Source organism: Amblyomma mixtum, chromosome 6, assembly GCF_055824585.1.
Source record: "Amblyomma mixtum isolate Tamu chromosome 6, ASM5582458v1, whole genome shotgun sequence".
In the NCBI taxonomy this organism is placed as follows: domain Eukaryota; kingdom Metazoa; phylum Arthropoda; class Arachnida; order Ixodida; family Ixodidae; genus Amblyomma; species Amblyomma mixtum.
Genome location: NC_143017.1, coordinates 127602584 through 127622608, shown reverse-complemented (window position 1 = coordinate 127622608; position 20025 = coordinate 127602584). Strand labels below are relative to the sequence as shown.

Here is a 20025-nt window from a genome sequence, read left to right as displayed (position 1 = left end):
CCGGTGAACCAGTGGGTTGTTGCCATGGTAACGAGCAAGGAGGGTAAGGAGGGTGATTAGAGTAGAAGAAGGCCATGACAAGAGTGGAGGAATGCGTAGCGCAGCAAAAGGAAGTGAAATTCAAAATGACTGCTTGGTATTTATTTATTTATTTATTTATTTATTTATTTGTTTGTTTGTTTGTTTGTTTGTTTGTTTGTTTGTTTGTTTGTTTGTTTGTTTGTTTGTTTGTTTGTTTGTTTGTTTGTTTATTCATTCATTCATTCATTTATTACAATACCCTCAGGGCCCCCAGGGCGTTATATGCCTATATATTGACAAGAGAGTTCATCAATCTCAAAAGGGAAAGGAAATTCACTAAGGGGTCGTCTCGACCACGACGGTAACAGCGGTAATGAGGCGAGAACTTTGGCGAAGTCTGGTTTCATGCCTATTTCTCCGTGGTTAGTGCCTATTTGTGCCTACAAAGCATCGTGCCTTTATAGCAGCGTTTCATGCTTATTAAATCTTTAAGGCTGAGTGAGCAAATCTTCTGGAACGATGTCCGAAAACGTTGCATTCCAGGCGATTGAGGAGCGACAGGCCATATTTGCCACGGCGCCGCACCTATGCCACTCGGTGTTCGTGGTGATGCCGCTCTACGACTGGCGAAAGGCGCTCTCCGTCTGGTTTTACTTCAAGACCCATTGGTACATTTTCAGAAAGCCCAACCTCAACGAGAACTACTGGATCAGCAGCACTAAGGTTGGTAGCTCATTCAGAGCTTTTGCGTCCATTTTTAATGCTTTAATATTACTACTGCCATCTTCCCAAAATCTGTCCGTCTGGTGCTGTGCGATGCGGAGAGGAGGGTAGGGAAGAGTGGAGAAGAGGAGGCGCGGCGGCCAATCAGAAAACAGAGGGGAGGGACATTGGAGAGGAGGAAAGCGCTGTCAGAGCGCAGTGGGGGAGGTGGGCGGACAGCGGGGCTAGTGGAAAGGATGAGATAGTGACTAGGGTAGTCAAGTGAAGAGAGGTGGTAAGCAAAGAGGGGGACACTGGCCTCCGCCGCTAGGTACGTGGTTTCCGCGAAGGGTATACGCGGCGTCGTAAGGACGCACGGCAGACCATGCGTACGCGACGTGCCACATGCTAACGCATACTTTGCCGCATGAGTGTTTGGTTTATGGGGTTTAACGTCTCAAAGCGACTTAGGCTATGACGAAAATTTCCGGAGCCCTTCACTACGGCGTCCCTCATTGCCTGAGTCGCTTTGGGACGTCAAACCCCGATAAACCATAAACCATTTCAGCTTTATAGTGAACCGTGGGTGGTCGAAATTAATCTGGAGCTCTCCACTACAGCATGCCTCACAATCCGTACAAGGCTGCCTTGTCATTGTCTCGTCGGCAGCGCTGCTACAGTCGTGTGCTCTACGCGCAGATGCAGGAGCTGTTTCCGCTGCTGCGCAAGGAGGGGCTGGTGGGTGGCATGGTGTTCCGCGAGGCCACCATCGACGACATCCGCATGAACGTGGCGCTGGCTCTAACGGCCGCGCGCCACGGCGCCGTGGTGGCCAACCACGTGGGCGCCAAGCGTTTCCTCAAAGACAAGTCAGGCCGCCTGCGCGGAGCCGTGCTACGAGACACGCTCACCGGCGACGCCTGGCCCGTCCGCGCAAAGTGCGTCGTCAATGCCACTGGATCCGGCGCCGACTTTCTCCGACAGGTGTGGGCGCCATCCACAAAAATGTGTATTCCATGTGTAGCGCCGGGGAGGGTAGTGCCGGAGCCAGCCAACCACGAGCCGAGAGTTCACACTTGCCAGTAGTGAAGGGCATGCGACCGACTGTGATTTGTACCAAGGAGAGGCTTGACAGTACCTGCGTTCATAGCAGAAAGCGCAACTTGCTGGTCACTTTCCTAAATGGTCTCATGCGTAACGAGAATCGTCGGTCTTGACATTGCCATCTAAAAGAAGCCGGATGTGATAAAAGCTCGCGTCATTTCCGAGGCGCCGCTGGTTGGTTTATAAGCTTTGCGACTCGATGGTCGCAAGGATGGAAAATCGAGCAGCGCGCGACCGTCCTGCGAGCGTGGCTTTTTAACCAAAGCAACTCTTTGCGACTACCGCTCCTCAACCAAAACTGTCGCTCAACCTGCGCGACTAGCAAGCGTAAATTAGAGGGAAACACTCTGAAAGCCGCTCTGGAATTTCTCCACCCTCCTCCTGTACCACCGGTGCCCGCAGATGGACACGCGTTCGGCCAAAACGATCAGCAACCCTGTGCTGAGCACGTACATGGTCCTGCCCTGGCACTTCGGCCACAAGACGTACGCCATCCTGACGGCCAGCGAGAAGGGAACTTTTATCGCCGCGCCCTTCCGGGAGCAGTGCCTCATCTCCGGCTCGCACAAGAAGCTCGACTTCGCGCAGGCCAGCAAGCCGACGCAAGAAGCCGTGGCCAGGCTGCTCAAAGAGTGGAACGAGCATCTGGATATGAACACCGTCACCCCGAGGCTCAACGAGGTAGGTGGCCCGGCAGTCGTGAATGAAACGTATTGCGCCCATTGAGTCGCGGTCGTTCGCAAAGTAGGGAACCAGCTATATAGAGCTGTATAATTGTTTCGATTTGTATATGGCGTTTAACTTTCCAAAGCGACTCTGGCTATGAGGGACGCCGCAGTCGAGGGAAGCACCATAACTACTGAGCCATCGCGGCGGCTTGAGAGCTGTGTGAAGCAAAGAGGAAATCAGTACCGACTTCGGCATTTAACCTAACTCACTCAAGACAGGTGCTTAGAACTATGTTGACACGAGCACTTCAGGCTTGGGTGGTTGGCTTCCCAGGACGAATTTTTCTCCTTTAAGTAAACGCTAGAGAAGAATTATGGAAAATCGACACGGAATTGTACGACACGATAGTGCCAGCAGAATATGGCCAATGAACTTGTATCGCTGAGGTTCCAGGGACGCGTATTAGCACATCTGAGGCAACGAAACCGACGAATTCGTCTAAAAACGTGACCCGTACCTCTGAGGTCAGAGTGCAGAAGCCATGTAACCAGGAGTCACGTTAATAAAACATGACTCCTGGTAACATGGTTTGTGCCCCCTTTAGCTTAGTCTCTTGATCAGATAGGGTTTGTTGGATGGACACTACAGTGATGTAAATTGGCTTGTTATGTTACCTCTGAAGCAATGCTTTGCAATATTAGAGACCCTTCCTGTTGTCTCAGCACATAGCTCTTTGCGGGCGAGGCTATCAGCCAGCTATCGCGTCCTCCAAGGGACACACCTGGGAAGGTACCCACTGACAACGTTAATAAAATTCTCTGATGGGCAGCTGCTGTGTCAAGTACAGAGAAGCACGGTACAATCTCTGCGAGGAGAAGTGGGGATTTCCAGTTCGTCAATGATAACACAGGTTGAGCCAAGCAATAGCTATGTTTCCAAAGGGTTCCTTCGATGGCAACACTTTCGCTCGCGTAGGATGGGGTTAGGCGCATATAGACTAGACAGCATTCAAATCAGGTGTTGTGGAAAGCCGCTGTGCTAGCTCCACAAATCCTTCACAGATAGTCACCAATACAAGGTGTTTCACCTAATACTTTGTACAGTTTTTAAAAATAGGCTTTTTTTAGTTAGAAGAGCGCTTTTTCTGGCATAGCATTGTCAGCGGTACAGTACAGAATACAGCTAAGATGTGCTAACTACATGGTGGTTAACTGATTTTGAATAGTTAAATTTTCAACTAATACCTTTAGGCACCTTAATAATTGAAAGGCCCACCGTGAGTAGCCATCGCGACGGCTTGCGAGCTGTGTGAAGCAAAGAGGAAATCAGTACCGATAATACCTTAAAAATTAACTAATACCTTTAGGCTCCTTAATTATTGAGAGGCCCACCGTGAGTAGCATTCATATCTGTTTTAGAATTTCGAAAACGCGGTTAACTTCGGCGCTGTGGCCCAACAAATTTTGGTTTGGTTTATTGGGGTTAACTTCCCGAAGCAACTCAGGCTATTATGGACGCTGTAGTGAAGGGCTCCGGAAATTTCGACCGCCTGGGGTTCTTTAGCGTGCACTGACATCGCACAGCACACGGGCCTCTAGAATTTCGCCTTCATCGAAATTCCGCCGCCGCGGCCGGGATCGAACCCGCGTCTTTCCCAACAAATTTTGGCTATCTCGGCGTGCTACGTACGCTGGAGTGGTTGCTTTGCCTGCAAGCTGCTCGAAAGCGTATGTATTTTGACGCGATATAGAAAAAATTTGTGGGGACACAGCGTCGAGGGTAATCGCGTTAAAAGTGATATGGATATTCCTTACGGTGGTCAACACTACTCTCAATAATTATGGAGCCTAACAGCAATGGTTAAAAAGTTAACTATTAAATATTAGCTAACCAGCCTGCTAGTTAGCACGTCTTAGCTGTGTTCTGATGTACTACGCTGCTGACAGTGCTATGCCAGAAAAAAAAACGCTCTTCTAACTCAAAAAGCCTGTTTTTAAAAAATTGTGTACAGTCTTAGGTGAAACACCCTGTATAAGGTAACGCAGAGCAGCTGCGAAATGCGGTTGAGGGCCTTGATTGAGAACGATGCCGTATTAAATAGCGAGGCTGGTGTAGAGTGCGCGTGTGGAAGACGAAGAAGAAGCGTTCGAAGCGAGAAGAAGAACGAGGAGGAGGGTCAGGCGCCGAGGCGGGAGCTCCGTTCAAGCCTGAGGATATCATCATTAAGGGTGGCGCACTTCGGCCGGCCTTTTCTTGCTGCCACTGGATCCCATAAGGTGAACCTTTGGGGCTGCTATTGATATGCTATAGCGCGGACGTTGAATGCTTCTCTTCCGGAGCTGCATTGTTCCAAGCTTGAAAGCGCGAAGTGAGCAGGTGACCGCGAATTGTTGCCAATTCTTCAACGACTGTGATCGAGAAAGTGGAGCATCCTTCCTGCCTTCAAAATCCCACTGGCTAATATTTGGTTAGAAAATTTACTCGGTTCCTTCCATTATCTTGCCTGTGGTCAGCCCGCCCAAGCACAACTGCCTCTAACACGGAAGCCAAGAGGCATGCAGATATTTATGGCTCACTACCAGCCGTGGTGCCACAAGCGGTGTCACCAATAGTGGAAGGGAAAAGAATAAAATTTGGACGACGCTTATAACCTACCCGTGTGAGTAAAATGTGATATCGTTAGATATCCCTCCCACGCTGGTATTCCTTCTCTTTCAAAGACTCATATTTCGCGGGGAGTCCTCACACCACTGCTGGTGCAGTGGTGCAGCGGTCAAGCGATGAACAAATGCCCTGGCAGGTGTGGCTGTTCCAAACACAGCCACCGGTAGGGCTTGCGAGACCAAGGTTGCTCTTAACCGAGCTCCCGTGAGGTTCACTTTTGCGCAGATAGTTAATACGGTGCCTGTCTCCGACCAATTAGCTAAGCAGCTGTTTCACGGTGGGCAGGTGACAAATGCATTGAATTTATTTGAATTGATTTCATTGCCACCGGGCAGGTTGCCACCTGCTCTTTCGTGACACAGACGGACGGACTTCGCCTTTTCTCGTGAACGGGGCCTCTAAAGCCATCACATTGATACTGTAAAAAGAGTAGTTACGAGATACGTCCCAGTATGTGTCGTGCAGATGACAGCGCATGCTCCAGTAATCGCCTTCTATACATGTTACAGTCAGTGCAATGGACGAAAAGAAGTGTGCTTGTCGGTGAAGCACCAAATGTATTGTACAGAACTTGATTGGCGTCACATGCCCGTTTAGACTTGTTAAAGACTTGCTTCCAGTGCAAGCGTCACGTGGCAACAATCACTGACAAACTTCAAACGAACAACAAAGGAGATTTCATTTCTTAACATACACTTCTGTTTTAGCTGCTGCATCTGTTAGCTGCTGCACCTTTCTCATGTGTATAGCTAGCCTTTCTCTCTCTGCGATGTCGAACCTATCTTGCGTCGCCCTCTAAGCTTATACAACTCTATATTGAATCAAGTGTTCTGACGCGAAGCTCAGCTCTCGCGCTTTGCCATACAACAGAGCGCTACGCCACCCAAGCTAACCAAAGAGGTAAGAGCGCGTAACTGCCTCACTCTGTCGAAAACTGCTGTCTGGCCTCTCTCTTTGACTTCCTTAGGTGGATCAGCGAGAACCATTTCCCAGGAAAGGAGAGACAGAGAAGAATGAATTTCGGCAGATGGTGGTTGGAAATCCGTGTCAAACGCTGTACTGCGCTCCTCTGATTAGTTCTGCAAAGTATGAGCTCCCTCTATAAAATGACAATCACATGTCACCTCCTGTAACGACAGGGGCTCCCCCTGTAAAGTGGACCAACGCTGCACTCCGACCGTGGTTAATTTTGTTTCGAGCTGTCAAGAGACCATGCGTCTTCCTGCCTTCTTTCTACCGCATTTACGAAAATCATCAGTGTTTACAGTTCAGGATCCCTGCTTGTGTGAGAGAGACCGCGTTTTCGCGTCAGTGGTGTGGACGATGGGGAAAAACATGGAAGAGGGTATAAACGCCTTGACTTTTTAGAAGCGACGCCGCGCCACTTAGCGGTGAATACGCACACAACGACTGCGTTCACAGAACTTTTCGAAAAGAGGCGCGCGCATGCCAAGTGGAGTCTACGTATACCCATGTGCCTGTGTATAGCACGTTTGAGATCAAAAGTGCTCCTGACGCAGACCAATGTGCGTCATATTGCGACAGAAGACGAGCACATCATCCCAATGTGCAGTGTAGCGTGATTCCGTGGAATTAGGCACCCGTACTACGTTCATGTTCGAGTGTTTATATGACACAATTAAGGTGAGCACAGCACTCATTTCAGTACTCCTGACACGCAGCTCACATATACTATAGCCGCGGCAAATGTTCAGTTTGCTCTGACGCGGCTGCACCTATGTGTCTGACTTCGTACTATAAACCATTTGAAGTCAACCCACCCCGCAGCTTGTTGTTCAGAGGGAGACAGCTACAACTCTAGGAGCAGGTAGCACTGCGTACCGGTGGGCTCATGATCTGACCGCGCAGATTTGGTGCCTCGTGCGCGTCACCTGCCGATCGCCACCTACGTGCCTACTCGTGGTCGCCCAGTTGAACCGTAGGTCTTGGCGTCGCAGGTGCTGTCAACGTGGACGTCGGTGGCGTCAGTGCAGGAGAGCTCCACGGGCCGCGAGAAGCCGGTGATCGAGGTGAGCCAGAGCGGCCTGGTGACCTGCACGGGCGGCACCTGGACCTGGTACCGGCTGCTGGCCGAGCGCGTGGTGGACGCCGCGGTGGCCAGCTGCGAGGAGCTGCAGCCGGCGCTGCCCTGCTGCACTCGCAGCCTCAAGCTGGAGGGCGCCGAGAACTGGTCGCCCACGCTGTTCGTGCAGCTGATGCAGAAGTACCGCCTCGAGGTCGACATCGCCAAGCACCTGGTCGACTACTACGGCGACCAGGCGACGCGGCTGGCGCGCATGGCGGCCAACTCGCGAAAGGGCTCGCGCTCGCTCCCCGGGCACCGGCTGCTGCCGCGGCTATCCTACATCGAGGCCGAGGTGGATACGAGCATCGGGAGTGCCGAACCGGGGAATAATAATACATAACGATGCTATATACTATAGGGACTTTTAGTATAGGGTTGAGGGATAGGGCAATAGAGGGGCGCCAATGCGCATGCGCAGGACAAAATTACGAAGTGCACTTAAAATCACTTGCATGCTCTGAATGCGAAAGCTTGCACTCGGGGTGTTGTGTACTTCGCCGATGGCGTACTATCATACTGCAGTGGTAAGCGAAGCTGGTCTGTTCGAGCCGGCTGGAGTTGGAAACCCACTGAAGGAGAAATTTTATTTAAGCAATTTCAGTTTTCTCACTTGCCTTACGATATAAGCACTGCCGACGACGTCATGAGATCACGTGGGTTTTTGGACCACCTAGCGTGGACAAGTACGGCGACACCGGATTTTCCGCCTCATGAGCCATATAATGCTTTTTCATTGAATGGAGTGGCGTTATTGTCCTGCGCCTGCTCACTGGCGCCCCGCTATTCTCCTACGCCGCTAACAAATAGGGTCATCCTATTATAAACGTCTCTACCTTTAGCATCGCGTGCCGCTACCGCTCACCGGGTACCGCACCCCGCTACTGCGCACGCGCTGACTGCTCCCGACGCGGCAGGCTCGTGCGCCGTTGATGGAAACGTGGCGCCATCTCGCGCCCTAAGGGTGACCTGCGCATGCGCAGTGGAGGCTCGCGGTACGCCGTAAGCGGTATAGGGGGGTTTCACTGAAGCTGCGCTCCCAGGCGGCGCTAGCGTCGTGCAGGCTAGCGCGCCATTTTTGAGGTCGTTGTTGATCGCACGTCCGTAACGTCCGCGTGCCTTCTGAAGTTCGCCGTGGGGAAAAGGCACTGTCCAAAGCGATCAGCAAGGTTACTGCACGGTGTTAAATGTGTCCGCGTGAATCGTCGCTCGTGGAGCTGTCTGTGCTGCGGAAGTTTAGTGCTTAGCGCCGCGTTGTCCAGAGCGGCTGTAGTGCGACAGCGATGGTGAACTGTGTTGTGTTCGGGTGTAGTAATCACTCAAAAAAAAGGCCCGGGGAGCAGAACGCTGCTCAGCACGGTTTTTTTTGCATTCCCAAAGTAGTTTATAACCAGTGCAAAAAGACTGAAGAGCTTACAGCAAGGCGGAGAGCGGAATGGCTTCGGCGCATCAATCGCAAAGGCTTGGACCCCGCGGCAACTCACTACAGAGTATGCGGCAAACACTTTATTTCAGGTGAGTACTTCCAACGCTTTCAAAACAGAAAATGGATAATTTTATGCGGTAACGTCAGGCATTGAGCAGCGCCGTCACTCTTGCTTTGAAAACATTGGCACAACGGGAAAACGCGCGACCTTGTACAACCACGGCCGCTTGGATCGGACGTACGAGTCGAATGCGCGCCGCGCGTCCGATCCAGGCAGCCGTGTTTTGTGCAACACTTGCGATGGCGTTAACACTCAACACACAGTGTGACAGGTGCACGGGCTACGCATTAAAGCCGTCTTTAAGCGGAAGCGAAGTTGTGGTCACAAAATTATCGGTTACTTTTTGCAGGACGCCCTGCTTACATGATGGCAGAAGCAGACCCAGACTGGGCACCATCTCTGCATCTAGGGCACGGAAGAGAAGCGAACAGCGACGTTTTGGCGTCCCGGTAAGTATGCTTGCTTGTTTGTTTTTTTTGTTAATGCGATGTTGGTTGCCTCAGGGCATACAACGGTATGTAATGATAGATGAGGATGCCGAAATAAATGAGTAAATGTTCGCTGATTTAATGAAATCGAGCAGTGAACGATGATGAGGTCCTTGTGTCTAAGCAGTGTATGAAAAAATATAGTCGGGCGAAAGACCCGCTTGTTGCTTACAGTCTGAAGTTTCAGGCATATTTTACCTGATTTTTTATGCCACCCTAGACTTGAACGAAAAAGAACTTTCTTCACAGGTACAAAAGAAAGTTGAAGCGGTCACAGAAAATGCAAGACACATTCAAAAAGCCACGGGTGAGAGTGTCCGACACTGATGATCCTGATGCACCACCGACTCGAGATGCATCTCCTGCTGAAGAAGAGGCTCAGGATGAAGCTCCTACTTCCAAAGGGGAAGAGACATGTAGCGAGGTAGAAGCTTCTACAGAAGAGTGCTGTACTGTTGGTATGTATTCAGAGGTGCTGTTGAAGACTAGGATACAGCAAACCATGCTTGCATGTGCTTGAGAAACTTGATGTGATCTCATGACTGCACATCTTGCATAGGTCTAGCTTGCTAATGCAACTGTAAGCAGGTACTTTTCCTCCAAATTTCAGAGGCTAGAATGAACTGTGGTTCCATGTGCTTGGAAGAACTTGATATGATGGCATACAGCTGCACGTCTTTCATGGGTTCAGCTTGCTAATACAACTGCAAAAAGCTGTTTTGGCTAAAAAGTTCAGTAAAAATCTGAGCATCTTCTGTTTAGCTCCACTTGCACGCACTCCTTACAATCGTTTTCCCTGCAAGTCATCTTTAGCACATTAAACCAAATAAACATGCACACTTCATGGTGAATTTGCATAAAAGTGATAATGTTCATGCTATAAAATATCACGGCTAGTGTGCCACAAAATTTTGCATGAAGAATGATAAGCCATGTTTTTCTTCTGTGCATCTTTTCAGAGAAGGCAGATTTTGCACAAACCACAGATTTAACAATGGCTCAAATTGAGTTACTTGAAGATGAGAACAGACATCTCCTTTCTGAGCTTGGGGAGGTGAAAAGAAAGCTAGATGCACATATGCTCACAGAGCAGTGCTTCAAAGAAAGCCAAGAAATGGTGCAGTTCTATACAGGGCTGCCAAACTTTGCCCTGCTGATTGCACTTTTTCGCTTGCTGGAATCAGGCGTGTCACACACGACCCGAAACTCATTGACCAAGTTCCAGGAAATGATTGTATTCCTTGTTCGCCTGCGTCTGAATACGCCTCTCCAAGATTTGGCCTACAGGTACCCGCTGTACTGCATTTGTTTTTCTTTTTGACACATAATTGTTGCTAAAACCAAATTGCACATTTGTTTTTCTTTTTGATACCTCATTGTTGCTAAAACAAGTCTTGAAATTTGCAGGTTTCACGTGTCAAAGGCAACTGTATCGAGGGCTGTGAACAAGTGGCTTGATGTGGCTTCTGTGCGGCTGTTACGTGCTGTTAGATGGCCAGAACGTCATGTGTTGCACATGACAATGCCAATGGCCTTCCGGAGATCCTTCGGCACCCAAGTAGCCGTGATAATTGACTGTTTTGAGCTGTTTATAGAGCGACCAACGTCAATGCTGCCACGAGCGCACACATGGTCAACCTATAAACACCACAACACAGTCAAGTACCTTATTGGCATCGCACCCCAGGGTGTAATCACATTTATTTCACGTGGCTGGTGTGGACGGACCAGTGACAAAGTAATCGCTGAAAAGTGCGGTGTGTTGAACAATCTCTTGCCAGGTGACGCAGTTTTAGCAGATAGGGGCTTCACCATCTCAGAGTCTGTGGGCTTACATTGTGCTAAGCTCGTCATCCCAGCATTCACAAAGGGCAAGCCACAACTGTCGGCTCATGAAATAGAAAAGACACGTAAGCTGGCCAACGTGAGGATACATGTAGAGCGGGTAATTGGTCTGGTGCGCAACAGGTACCGCATTTTGAAATACACGCTACCAACTGAAGTGTTGGCAGCAGAGCAAGATGGCCCTACTGTGCTCGACAAGATAGTTTTTGTGTGTGCAGCCCTCACCAACTTGGGGAGCTCTGTAGTACCATTTGGTTGAAATGTTTCTAAAGGCCTTTGTTTTAGTGTACATAATGCTTGCATCTTATGCTGAATAAAGTTTGAGATCTTTTGTGTTTGAAATGACGACTTTATTTGTGCTCAACACGGCCAAGCCAAATGGGCGAGTTGGGGACATATTCCAAAACTACCTTCTGCTACCGAGCTTGTGATGCCAACCGCAAGTTTGCTTCCAAAAGGCAGTTCGTGCATAATCGATAAATTAAGAAATTCATCATCAGCTGGAGCGGATGAAATTACTGCAAAGTTTCTTAAGAACACCAAAGACATTTGTTCTAAATTTTTGTGCTTGTCATTTTCTCAGTAAGTCGCCAATTTTTTCTCCCATCCGAACATTTTGAAAGGGTCATTCAGGCGAGATGCAGCCTGCTATATTCCTTCATGATCTTCATTCTAATCTCGATCCTAACATACAAACTGATGCAATCTTCTTAGACTTCGCTAAAGCATACGATAAAGTTCCTCATAAGTGCCTACTCATACAGATTCCCGATCTAACTTGCACCCAGACATTATTTCATGGATAAACGAACTGCTCACACATCGCTCACAGTCCGTTATCATTAATAACTGCCTCTAACCGTATACCAATCACATCAGGCGTTCCAGTTAGTTACTTACAAAGTTGGTTGCTCACAAATCATTAATCCGGTCGAAACTTGAGCACGCACCCGCCATTTGGAACCCACAGCAAGCATACCTCATTGAATCTTTAGAAGCCATACAAAACAGAGCTGTTCATTTCATTCATCGCTCATACTCATGAGCTCTCAGCGTCTCATCTCTCAACGAGCAGTCCCAATTACCAAACCTTTCCATCCGTCTCTACGTTTCTAGCCTGTGCCTGTTTCACATATTTTATTACTCTCATCTCAATCAGGAACCATACATCTGTGCACCTCTATCACGCACGACTACATTTTTGAAGTCATTTTTCCTCCACGCAGCAAGTCACTGGAACGACCTTCCCCACAAAATTGCAGCCATCACCTGCCCATCCACCTTCCTAGTCGAAGTCACATCGCACTTGTCATCATGAAAATATGTTTATGCACTTATGTTAACCCCATCCGTTATGTAATACTCTCAGATGGGGTTCTGTAAGGAAATGAAAATGAAATGAAATTTCACACTTTTGCGAGAACCTTGCAACATGCCGGACAGTACCATTTGCCTTTCGGTGCCCTCTTTATGCCGACACACTTGAAGTGGAACCACTTATACTGACATGTTCCATTGTCGCACATTATCATATCACCCGACTCGGCCTTGCGGCAGTGGCAGTACAATTCGTCAGGCGTATCAGATCCTTCTGTTTCAGCTACTTCGCTGCAGCTGGCTTTGCCACTCCAGTGGTGAAAACAAAGCTCAGGGAGCAAAACAAGCTCAAAGTAGTGTTTGCAGCGCTCTGCCATCTTCATGCAAAATTGTACATCATTATAAATCCTCACTGTTACAAAGTCTTTTGTTGTCCACAATACAAAATCGCAGTACTTTCTTTTGGAAACAAACATTTGCAATTGTATCTGATAGTAGTAAGCATGGTCAGTGTGAAGCTTGATGTTCTCTCCATCTAAAAAGATGCAAGCTGTCTTGGATGCTGCTAGTGCCCTCACAGTGCTATCGCGGCCATTGTATGGACACTTAATCTCAAGCACGCCCTCACCACAGCAAGCGCAGCTGACTAGACCATCGGGTGTCGCTGCTAGAAATGGTTGGTCTGCAGATATTAGAAGCCCTGATGCTGCACACCTGAAGTCTACATGAACGTTAGTGGAGACTGCAATGTATGCGTCTCTGGCTTTAGATTCATGCTCTTTACCCCATGCTGTCTGAGGCGACCAAAACTGCACATCTTCAGGATGGCAAATCTTATTCAGCAATGAGAGTGAAGGACTAGTCAATGAAGTGCGGCACACTGCTTTAGCATTTGAGGCTGTAATGCGCCCAGTCCGGAAAGTGAACCACTTGGAGGATTTCGCCTGGGCCCTTGTCTCCTCCTCCACCAAGGCAGCAACCTACAGCCAAGAAAAGTTTGTTCAATTAGTGTCTACCCACACATAAAGGCACGAGAAGTATAGAAAAGTTCATTTCTGGTTTTGTGCAGCACACAGCAATTCAAAAACAGTACCACAATATGGTGAATGTACCTTCGGTTCAATTGCCAGGTTCCTCATCATCTTTTGGCAGTGGTCCAATATTGCTGCCCAACTTTGAGGAGTGTCATCTTTGTACAGGTTTGTAAGCATCACCATTGGGAACTTAGCTGCAACCGGCACAAAATCAGTAGCATAATTTTCTTGTAGAGAAAGAAGAGCGGACCTGCTGCCACTTTCATAACATGCAGCTAAAAATGTGCTCCACTCTTCTTCTGTCGTTTCCTCAGTAGGTTTTCTCTGGCGCTTCTCTAAGCGGCTTGTGCCTCCTCCATCAAGCTGACGCTGCTTGACTTGTGCAGAAGCAAAATCAACTTCTGCAGCACGCTTTCCTTCTAGGAACCGAACTTTAGGAGGCAGCCATGCATTTTCCCTGTCTGTACAGACTGTTGATTCTCTTCTCCTTACTGCAGCCTCAATGAAAAAAAGAACTGCTCCAATGTGTGAGCAAGCTTCCCCTAGGCCTGCTTTGCAAGTGCAGTGCGCTGCCAGTACTTCGCCGTCTTCTTTCACTAGAAGCCATGGTTCCAGCATCTTTTCATTAAATGATTGGGAATGGCGCACCTGAAAAACAACAAACAGTGATCACTGACTGACCATCTGTGGCCGACCTTGCAGCCGCAAAAAACAAAAAAAAAACGCGTTTGCAGCAATGAAGGCATGGTAACATGATTCTCGAAAATTGTACCGCCACATCATGTAAAATTTCTGATTGCATAGCACACTGCACACCAGCATAAGTATCCGTTTTGCGCGTACAACGAGAGCTGTGCAAGTCGCAGCATAAACACACTGAGGTGTGGGGCGCTCAACAGACTGGTCAGGGAAAGGAAAGCAGACACCACAAGCGTTTGTGGGGTGTTTTGTGGTCATCGTCTGTAGCGCTACCAACATTCCTGCACGTACTACAACCAGTTCACTCAATTTTTCGTTCACGCAACATGACGAAGCGGCACATGAAATAACAGCCCAGTTACAAAATGCGCCCGACTGCAGCAACGCATTTTGTAGCTGCAGTAGGCTAGCTGGACAAGCTTTACCGACGCTGGTCGAGCACGATAACAATAAAGCACTTGTGCTGCTGTATTTCAGCAGCTGTAAAACGGTCGAAAAAGAGCTGTCACTTGCTAGCAGCAGGAATGGTAGACTGAACGAGAACGCTTTGCCGTTCCGATCAGTGCTGCGTGTACTGTGCTACTAATGCACACGACGCGGAATCGAGCTTCGGTGAAGCAGTACTGACACTTGAACAAAGTGTAAAGTGGGGCTGGTTGGTGCATAATCTTTCGGCAAAAAACTGCGCTTGCACGAAACGATGGCGGGTGGGAACGGCGCTTCCCCACCAGCGTCGTCCATCCCCGTGTGTCCCGTGTAGAGCAGTTTTTCGCTGCAGCACTAATGCGCAGCGATTCCGCTGGACCAAGCTGTAGCCCGTCGCTTACGAGTAGATCAGAATGGCAATATTTAAGATAGCTACGTGAGCAGTCTCGCTGCAGGTCACTCACCTTTCCAACAACGACGCGTCGGCCGTCGGCAAGCACTCTCACGCACGGCTCTTGAACCCAGCCGCTCGTGAGGAAATTGTGGGCTTCCATAGATTTGTACGCTTTGAATTCATCTCTCGTCACAAAACTTGTTCCGTGCACAAGATAGTCCTTTATGTCCGTGAATTCTACACGCGGTAGCAGTCCCACGTCCTGCACCACGTCGGAGTCTCCGTAGTCGTACGGATCGACGTTTCCGCACAGCCGAACCTTTTCAAGGTATCGGTTCTTCTCTGCTCCGCGCAGATCACGGGCGTAAACACTGAGTCGCATTGTTGCACACACGTTATTTACGGCGAGACGTGCAAAACAGTAGCAGCATCGCGGGTCACAGTCACAACCTATTGCGGTGTCTGTAACAACACGGCAGCAACGACCACGGTCATGGCGGACGGCCCGCTAGCCACTAGCGCTCCTAGCGGATGACGTCACGTGAAACCCCCCTATAGCGGTACTCACAGTGCCAAAAGTATCTACTATTCTAATTCTGCCTATGCCGTCGTCGCGGCAACCATGTGGTTGTCTGTTCTACTAGTTTCTGCAACATTATATCCTATCTAAAATGACTACGCCATCTATTTTCTCCTCTAATCCCTACAACCACAAAAATGCTAACATTCTCCAACCCTTTCCTTGCTTTCTGTGACTATTGGCGTATTTGGTATACATGCTGCTATCGTTACTATACTGCTACAACAGCATTACTATCATCATTGCTGCCACAACGATTACTATGGCGATGCCACAGAGCCCGCACTGAAAGAAAGTGAGAGAGGAGGGAAGCAAACGGGGCGTTCCCTGAACTTCTCAGATCCGCCACGCGGTGCGACACGAGTACGCGTGCACGGCCGTGGACGTTCTCGCGCGGCGGCTGGGCGTGGCGTACGTGGACGCCAACTCGGCCGAGTGCATGGTGCCTCACGTCGTGGACATCATGGCGACCGAGTTGGGATGGACGGCGGCGCAGCGCGAGCGCCAGACTGCGCGGGCGACTCGCTTCCTCGAGGAGAACATGGGCCTGTCCGTGTGCCGACCGCACCGGCACGCGCCCGTGCTCAAGCTCAGCTCGAACGAGTTCGGCCGCCTGGTCCGCCTCTTCCAGTACCTCGACCACAGGCAGGTAGGTAACGTGCGTCGTTTGCCCTATACGTAGGCACGCACTTGAGTGGTCCGAGCTCATCAGGTTCATTGTGCATCCGCAGCTTCAGCGGCTTCTGTCTGTCTTCTCCCCTGTCCTTTTTGTTTCTTCTTCTTCTTTATGTTCGTTCGTTTTTATTTGCCACACCACTATAGAATCCCCCACCCGTCTTGCCGCTCTGTGTGTGGCGGCCCTAATGAAAAAAGCTGTATGATGCTATAGCCTCACGCAGGCTTTGTCATACAAATGTCACACAACTTACATGATTATTGCACGATCTTTGTTTGACGAAACTAAGGTATTGTTGTAAAAACGTATCAAAAATGGATGACATTTGTATGATAACTGTATGACATGTGTATGACAAACATGTATGCGGCTAATTCATCATACAACTTTGTTTTCACTTCATCATCATCATCATCAGCCTGACTACGCCCATTGCAGGGCAAAGGCCTCTCCCATGTCTCTTGTCCTATGCCAGTTGCGGCCACCGTATCCCCGCAAACTTCTTAATCTCATCCGCCCACTAACTTTCTGCCGCCCCCTGCTACGTTTGCCTTCTCTTGGAATCCACTCCGTTACCCTTAAGGACCAGCGGTTATCTTGCCTTCGCATTACGTGTCCTGCCCAAGCCTATTTCTTCCTCTTAATCTCAACTAGAATGTCATTAACCCGCGTCTGTTCCGTCAACCACTCCGCCCGCTTCCGATCTCTTAACGTGACACCTATCATTTTTCTTTCCATAGCTCGCTGCGTTGTCCTTTATACATTTATGTATAAAACACGTATTCTTTGTCAACTCCCTCGCGAGATCTGAGAGACGTCTCAGCAGCCTCTTCCATTCTTCACTCGAAGAAAGTCTGTGCTTTCGTCGCTAATCTCTCTCCGCGCATGCGCTCCACCGCAGACGGGCTGGGTGTCCCTGCGACGGCTGCGCCCATACATCCTGGCCGAGAAGTTCCGTCCCGAGCCGTGGCTGCGCGTGATGATGCGCCGCCTGGTGGATATCGCCATCGCCGACGACTCCGAGGCGTACCTGCACAACGAGCACTACGTGCCGCCCCTGTACAAGGCCTCCGTCGACAGCGGCTCCACAAAGGGGACCGAGGTGTTCACCGAGAAGGTGCGCGCTTAACACTGATGTTCTGTGAAGTGAGCGAGAAACACTTATTACACTAAGGTAGGGACTGCCCAAATTCTGAAGCATATCTCAAAGCCACACTCTGGAGGAATCCCATCGTACGCAAACAAGTTCACTCGAGGTCTATCTCCCCTTCCTCCGACTCCTCTACCAGAAGAGCCTAGTGTAACACGTCAGGGCGACGCTGGACCAATAATAGCACTGGGCCAGGGGCTTTAATACAGTCCCTTGCATGCACACGACCCCTGCATACCCTGCAGGGCACCGCACCTGAATTGCAAGCCGTGGTCAGGAAAACACCAATGCTCGCCCCTTGCCACAGGAGCATGCAGAAGCCAACGGAATGCTTAACTGTAGGAACGAAAGGAACCGCATGAGAGCAACCACAAAGCAGATTCGGCACCAAAGCAGCCGTCCCAGAATGAAAGGAATAAATACGAATGAAATGAATGAGGCGTAATCGGCCAACAGGTCTGATCTCAATTTATTCCGATATTTATCAATTAGCTTTCTTAAAGCTGAACTTGGCATTGCTGTTTTTTTTCCCCTTAATATGTATTTCTAATGGTTCAACGTGGAATCTTTTGTGTTTTTATCCCACACTTCTCATAGGGACACAGAAGAAAAACTGAAGCTGGCCTCTTTGTCGACAGATTCCCGCATTATGACAAAAAAAAAACGTTAATTTCATTGAAAACAATTTTTATAAATCAACTGCATATACGTTTTTGGGTGCAGATCCCGGAGGCTAGGCTGCACCGCCATTCACTTCAAAACGGTGATCACGGAGTCCTTCTGTGAAGAACTCCCGCGTTTGATTCGACTAGCGGGAAAATTGGGGTTTTCTGAGTAATAATTAATAATACGTGTTTTTCTGTCGAATGGGCATCGATATAACCAGAGAGAAGCACAGAATTGATTTTTACTATGAACAAAATTTAGATGAAGCTTTGAGCACATTTTTCATCCCTACAGGAGCTTTTTAAATCTATCAAACTTTGTCGCAACGAGGTGATGAAGCCACAATGCAGGCGAACAGCACCGTCTGCATGGATGCACTTTTTGCTAGTCGACTTAGGAGCCTGATTGTCCCTGTTACTATACACGAGCTCTATGAATTCGTTCTAGAAACTAAAGCTAAGCGAGTACTCATTATTTTCTACTGACGTCTAGCCGGCAAGTTGCCTGTCATCTTACCCTCCTAATCAAGCTCAGCCCAGTGAACGCAGTGAACGCAGTTTCGCTCTTGCATTGATTTGCTATTTTACTGGATCGACAGCTCTCCTAATAAGAGCCCCGACGGATAAGCAGTTGTATGGTATTTCTGTCTCATGTGTCTAAGGGCGTCATCGATTGCTTGCTAAATACGCACCGCACAAAGCACATTTAAGCAAGTTTATTTTTCTTTTCTTTGAAATGCGAAGCATTTCTAAGACTAAGCCTGATAAATTTTTCTATATCCGGCATAGCCTTGGTATAATAAAAGTGGGCCTGGGAGAAAAAGTGAAATGGAGAAGGCGATCGTGGTCTCGACAGAAAACGAGAGCTTTCATGGGAGCTACCATTCTGATACATATATGCGTTGTTATAAGTGCTCGAAGTATTTCTTTTCCGTGCTGACGTCCACAGTACTGTGCACAGTACAGTAAGTGCGACGGTCCCTCAAATGCTAAATATTAAAAATTCATTTAAAAAGACAGCTAGTTTTTTATTGTTATTATCTCATTCAAACGTTCCAACCTCTAAAGAAGGGAAAGTGTTTAGAATTAAGGATCGTTTGCGTTCAACAGTATTTTTTTTTTTTGAAGGAAGTTATTTACACGTGCTAAAGGGGGTGGGCGAAAGTTGGAAGTGGTGTGAATCGCGGATCACTTGGTACCGAACTAATGCTGTATACATGTAGATGCTGGCTATTCCCAGACGACATGCTAGTTTTGCGTGATCCGTCAAACGCTTCTTTCAGCATCTTATCGCGCCACGGCGCACACGGAATCGCAAAAAAAAGCTAGCACTGAATTCCACTGGTCGATATAGCGCAAATTTGTTCTCGGTGTCTGTTACGAAGAACGCTTGTCCGGTTATTCGATCCGGAGCAAGATCCTCTCTCTCGCTATCTCACTCTCTCTCTCTCTTCGCTCAAACCGATGTAGCTGTGCTAACTGGAAGTCGGCTCCGCCGAGACGGCTCAACCGGGCGGAACTTCATCGCAACACGGCCGGCAAATCCGCGTTTCGCGAGATTGTGTTCTCCCCGGCGCGTTCCCCAATGCGGTGATGTTTTCTGGTTTTTTTGTTAACTGAATCTCCCGAGTAGCACACGAAGCGCTTCCGTATTCCTGGGACGCATTTTCGAAGCGCTCGGGATGTCGGTAACCATGGAGACGCGAATGGGGCGGCAGTGAATACGTGCAATAGTGGTTCTGTGTAACGGCGTCTGCACGGATCTGCCGAGGTCGTGGTCTCACCATGCTGGACGCTGCTGGTTAATTCGAACTGTGAACGTCATGGCGGATTTACCGCCCACCTGCAGATTTTGTTCAGTGTTTCAGTCCAGCTGTCGAACTTCAATTACAAGGTATACGAGAAACAAATGCGCGCGGAAGTTTTAGTAAAGAGAAATACCACATCTGTCGGCCCCCACCAGGACGAAGTGGTGATGGCGGTAGCTGTGCATGCGAAGCCACCCCCCCCCCCCCCCACCC

At 49.0% G+C, this 20025-nt stretch overlaps 3 protein-coding genes across 4 annotated transcripts in view; 2 read left to right on the top strand and 1 right to left on the bottom strand.

Annotated features, from left to right (window-relative positions):
- Nucleotides 1-20025, top strand: part of LOC149340336 (putative glycerol-3-phosphate dehydrogenase, mitochondrial) — a 51086-nt gene that overhangs the window by 24113 nt on the left and 6948 nt on the right. For both annotated transcript variants that reach the window (XM_089549104.1, XM_089549106.1), the window contains exons 4-9: nucleotides 565-744; nucleotides 1423-1707; nucleotides 2230-2508; nucleotides 7119-7538; nucleotides 15854-16162; nucleotides 17091-17306. In XM_089549104.1, the coding sequence (XP_089405230.1) occupies nucleotides 565-744; nucleotides 1423-1707; nucleotides 2230-2508; nucleotides 7119-7538; nucleotides 15854-16162; nucleotides 17091-17306 (1689 nt within the window). The remainder of the gene's footprint in view (nucleotides 1-564; nucleotides 745-1422; nucleotides 1708-2229; nucleotides 2509-7118; nucleotides 7539-15853; nucleotides 16163-17090; nucleotides 17307-20025) is intronic.
- LOC149340338 (uncharacterized) lies at nucleotides 9370-12407 on the top strand. Its single transcript, XM_089549109.1, has 2 exons — nucleotides 9370-10505; nucleotides 10626-12407. Exons 1-2 carry the CDS (start codon nucleotides 10141-10143, stop codon nucleotides 11320-11322), a joined length of 1062 nt encoding a protein of 353 aa, XP_089405235.1. The 5' UTR covers nucleotides 9370-10140; the 3' UTR covers nucleotides 11323-12407.
- On the bottom strand, nucleotides 12191-15485 carry LOC149340337 (uncharacterized). Its single transcript, XM_089549108.1, has 3 exons — nucleotides 15004-15485; nucleotides 13493-14062; nucleotides 12191-13360 (listed from the first exon to the last, which is right to left on the bottom strand). The coding sequence occupies exons 1-3, from the start codon at nucleotides 15313-15315 to the stop codon at nucleotides 12470-12472; spliced, it is 1773 nt and encodes a 590-aa protein (XP_089405234.1). The 5' UTR covers nucleotides 15316-15485; the 3' UTR covers nucleotides 12191-12469.

What these genes read in the sequence shown, in the direction of transcription:
- LOC149340338 (XM_089549109.1), top strand. Translation starts at nt 10,141, where the DNA reads ATGATAAGCCATGTTTTTCTTCTGTGCATCTTTTCAGAGAAGGCAGAT. An exon ending in CTCCAAGATTTGGCCTACAG is followed by an intron (nt 10,506 to 10,625) that starts GTACCCGCTGTA and finishes TGAAATTTGCAG; the next exon opens with GTTTCACGTGTCAAAGGCAA.
- LOC149340337 (XM_089549108.1), bottom strand. Translation starts at nt 15,315, where the DNA reads ATGCGACTCAGTGTTTACGCCCGTGATCTGCGCGGAGCAGAGAAGAAC. An exon ending in GACGCGTCGTTGTTGGAAAG is followed by an intron (nt 14,063 to 15,003) that starts GTGAGTGACCTG and finishes GTTGTTTTTCAG; the next exon opens with GTGCGCCATTCCCAATCATT. An exon ending in ACCTGGCAATTGAACCGAAG is followed by an intron (nt 13,361 to 13,492) that starts GTACATTCACCA and finishes TCTTGGCTGTAG; the next exon opens with GTTGCTGCCTTGGTGGAGGA.